At 38.5% G+C, this 3,597-nt stretch overlaps 1 protein-coding gene across 1 annotated transcript in view; it reads left to right on the forward strand.

Annotated features, from left to right (window-relative positions):
• The window catches only part of MPP4 (membrane palmitoylated protein 4), a 75,147-nt gene that overhangs the window by 21,295 nt on the left and 50,255 nt on the right, over nucleotides 1-3,597 (forward strand). The window contains 3 exon segments of the mRNA XM_019522913.1: nucleotides 284-364; nucleotides 1,543-1,674; nucleotides 2,259-2,340. Of these exon segments, the coding sequence (XP_019378458.1) occupies nucleotides 284-364; nucleotides 1,543-1,674; nucleotides 2,259-2,340 (295 nt within the window).

Genomic DNA, 3,597 nt, shown 5'->3' on the forward strand with positions numbered 1-3,597 from the left:
TCTGAATTGAATCACAGACTGAAGCTTCACACACCCCTACTAACTAGGGATCTAGTATACGGTCTGCACCTGGGTGAGCTAAGTTAGATCTGGTGGCCATTTATAATATTATCTAACCTCCCCCTAACCTTTCTGAATATCTGTATGCACCCCTAGTGAATTCCCTTCTAGCACATGAGAAGGGAATATTTACTTAATCACATTGCAAGTAATTGGAGTTACAAAGCATTATCACTTACTAAATAAATTTTTAGTATATTGCTGTATTAAATACTTTTACCAGGTTGAGGAGTTGTTGCGTGAAGTTCCTCAGTCCACAGAGATCCGAGAGCTGAGACGACTTCTACGAACTCCGCATTTCAAGGCAAGTGCAAATCCTTCCTCGAAAGGGAAGTGTAAACATCTTTTGCTGAAAATCCTGTAGTATGAGGGACAGGAGACTTGCAGTTGTCTTCAGAAGGCAGTAAAAGAAGCAGCAGACACTTTGATTAGCTTACTGTAAGAAGAAACTAATAGACAATACTAGCTATTAATTTGCAGATGTGGAATGTTTCTTCACCCCCCACTCCACTATTTACAGATTTAACTGTGTTTTAGCTCTATGAAAGAATTAAATAGCTACAGTATTCACAGTATGTAGTTGTTGTTGCTCTTATTAACAGCTGTGTACAATTGGAACACCTCTATTGTATAGTTTAAAGTAAGTGGTGACCTGTGCCCAACTTTTTAGCCCTGTGGGTCAAATGAGTAGTTCAGGGTTGGTCCACAGGCCATATCCAGCTCCATCCAGTGTGCAGGACTGGTTTGGCCATTGGGTTCCATTGCACAGGGCCACAACATCTGATCTGCAGAGTTTGGAAATGGTCGTGGCGGGGGAGCAGCGGTTGTGTTAATTGCCCCCACTACCCTGCTGCCAAATTTCTGGACTTGTGGGGAGCCTTGAGGGCCAGCGGTTAAGTACCACTGGCTTAAAACTGTCTAAGAAATCAGAGCATATGTTTAATTAAAAATGAAGTGCTTTTTGTTTTTAAACTAATTACAGACTTTGTTTCCTTTTTACTATAGCACTTCATAAGGATTCCTCTTTCTGGGTGCCTATACATGAGCAGCAAGGCTGCTCCAACATTTTGTAATTACAGCGCATTGGAGCAAGCTCAATTAATAGAGTCTGCTGGAGCGTGGTAATCGCTGTGCTCCAGTGTCTTGTGTATCAGTGTCCCTGCACTTAAAAATGGCAGCGGGGGCATTAATGCTTGTCGAACGAACTTTAGTTAAAGCGACTCTGCCACCATTTTTAAGCACGGGGATGCTGATACACGCAACACTCCAAGTGCTTTAATTAAAGCGCTCATTTTCAGAGCACATGTATAAAGGGCCCACTATGATTAAATTCCACTATATCAGGAAAATCTCCCATGTCCTATCCATCAAAAAATTCAAACAATGTAAATAGGGTTCCATACCATGAGTCTGAATTAATTCAGTTTCTTTCTTATCATTAAACTTGTTTAGTGGTGGGCTTATGTGTCTTCCTTCTTACAGGCCTTACTGTCAGCTCATGATACTGTGGCCCAGAAAGATTTTGAACCAGTCCTTCCACCTCTGCCAGATAACATCCCTGAAAATGAGGAAGCTATGAGGATTGTTTGCTTAGTGAAAAATAAGCAACCTCTAGTAAGAAGCTTTCTGTTACATTATTTACACCTGTGCAATAGACTCAATAGCATATCTTGTGCAGTTGGATTTTTCAGTAATACTAGAGAAATTGCGATAATCCTGTTTGTTTTTATTTTTACCTGGCAAACGCATCTTGGAGATGGAACGTGTATTGAAAAAAGTTTTTTTTTTTTTTCCTTGCCTGAAGGATGGGGGAAAATGAGAAGTGCTTTTATGTGCTGAGTTCTATATTGTATTCCTTTTATGATAAATACAGGGCTTAGAAAAGGAAAAGATGTTATAGAAGGCTTTCTGTAAGACTGTGATGGAATGCGAGAGTCTGGAATATGTTTTCTGCGAGCTTTATAATAATCATGTTTTTATCTCTTAATGAATTAGGTTCACATCTTTTAACATAATGCGCTATCTTGCAATACTGTGCAGTATTTGGGAGAAAGAAGGTTTTACAATTGTCTCCAGTCATAGTGAAGGAGATCTGACTTGCAGTATGAAAGGAATTTTATAGGAGCAGAAATAATAGAACGGTTATGAATTTTGTATAAATGGAAATGATTAGAGTTGTTTCTCCCTTTTTTTGTCAGGGTGCTACCATTAAACGCCATGAGGTAACTGGTGAAATTATGGTTGCCAGGGTGATCAATGGTGGGTTAGCAGACAGAAGTGGTAAGTCCCATTTGAAACGCAAAAGAAAAGAAACAACCTTCCTTGTGCAATTGCAAAATCTCTCTCTCTCAGTAGAACTTTTAGGCATACACATGGTATAGGATTATAGAAGGAGAAATAATCACCTCACACTGAAAGTAACTTTGGCACCTTATTTCTCCATCACTCACCCATTCTGTGGTAGATGTATTGCATTCAAGAGGCAGAGACAGGTTAAGAAAGCTAATCTTACATTATTTTTAAAATGTTTACCTTTTTAATATAAATACCTGGTTTATCGGTCATGAGATGATGGCTCTACTCTACTACATAGTGGTGCCACTTGGTAAGAATAACAGCATGATGAATCCCCAGTGAAGAAATTGATGTAATAAATTGTAAACTGTTGACAGTCTGATTCTGGGATACCTGGCTATACAGAGTATATAGGAGTACTTTTTTCCTTTTTTGCACTGGGCTTTTAGGAATGAATGCCATCAGCAAAACTAATATTCTCTAACAAATCTCTTTGGAAATGTTGCTGCTGTACTGTTACAGAAATAGATTTACTCCAGGAGGTTTCTCTCTTTTAAAGCAGCTTAAACTTCATTAAAGCACTGGAGAGTGGCAAAATTATCTTTTTAACATTTTATAATGTTTTATAGTATAGCTCCATCTAACATTTCTTGACCTCTATGTAGAGAAGGACCAAAGTTGTTTGTGGCAACTGAATGATTTCTGTGTTGGGACTGACTGATACAATATACATTAGGACATACCTAACTGCTTGCTGTTTTCATGAGAGAGAGTGTGTATTTCTTGCTTTTTTTACTTAACTGAATTCTGTTGGACATTAGAGAGGAGCTCAAACTCCCCACTCCCTCTGAATCAGGGACTTTAGGTCAGGACTTCGAGACTTTATATACTCTAATAGCTCTGGTGCACTGAAACTGAACACATCCACTTGAAGAGAACTTTAAATTTGAATAAGAGCATGTAATGCTTCTGTGGGACTTTTTTTCATCAAGGATCTCAAATTACTTTTAAAAAAGTAGGGAAAAGGTAGTTAACTGTACTAATGCGAAGTCAGGCAGAAGGCAGGGCAGGGTGTCACCTTAGAGACCAACTCATTCAGAGAAGCATAATGCTTCATAGGTGATGGCTTATCAAAAAAAACCATAAGGGAGAGGAAGCAAATGCATTTCTGCTCCAACTACAAATAAGGAAAAAGAAACACAATTTGAATGAATTGCCTGATGTATTTTTTTTTTTTAGGGT

Source organism: Gavialis gangeticus, unplaced genomic scaffold (assembly GCF_001723915.1).
Source record: "Gavialis gangeticus isolate Ggan-Ray unplaced genomic scaffold, GavGan_comp1, whole genome shotgun sequence".
In the NCBI taxonomy this organism is placed as follows: domain Eukaryota; kingdom Metazoa; phylum Chordata; order Crocodylia; family Gavialidae; genus Gavialis; species Gavialis gangeticus.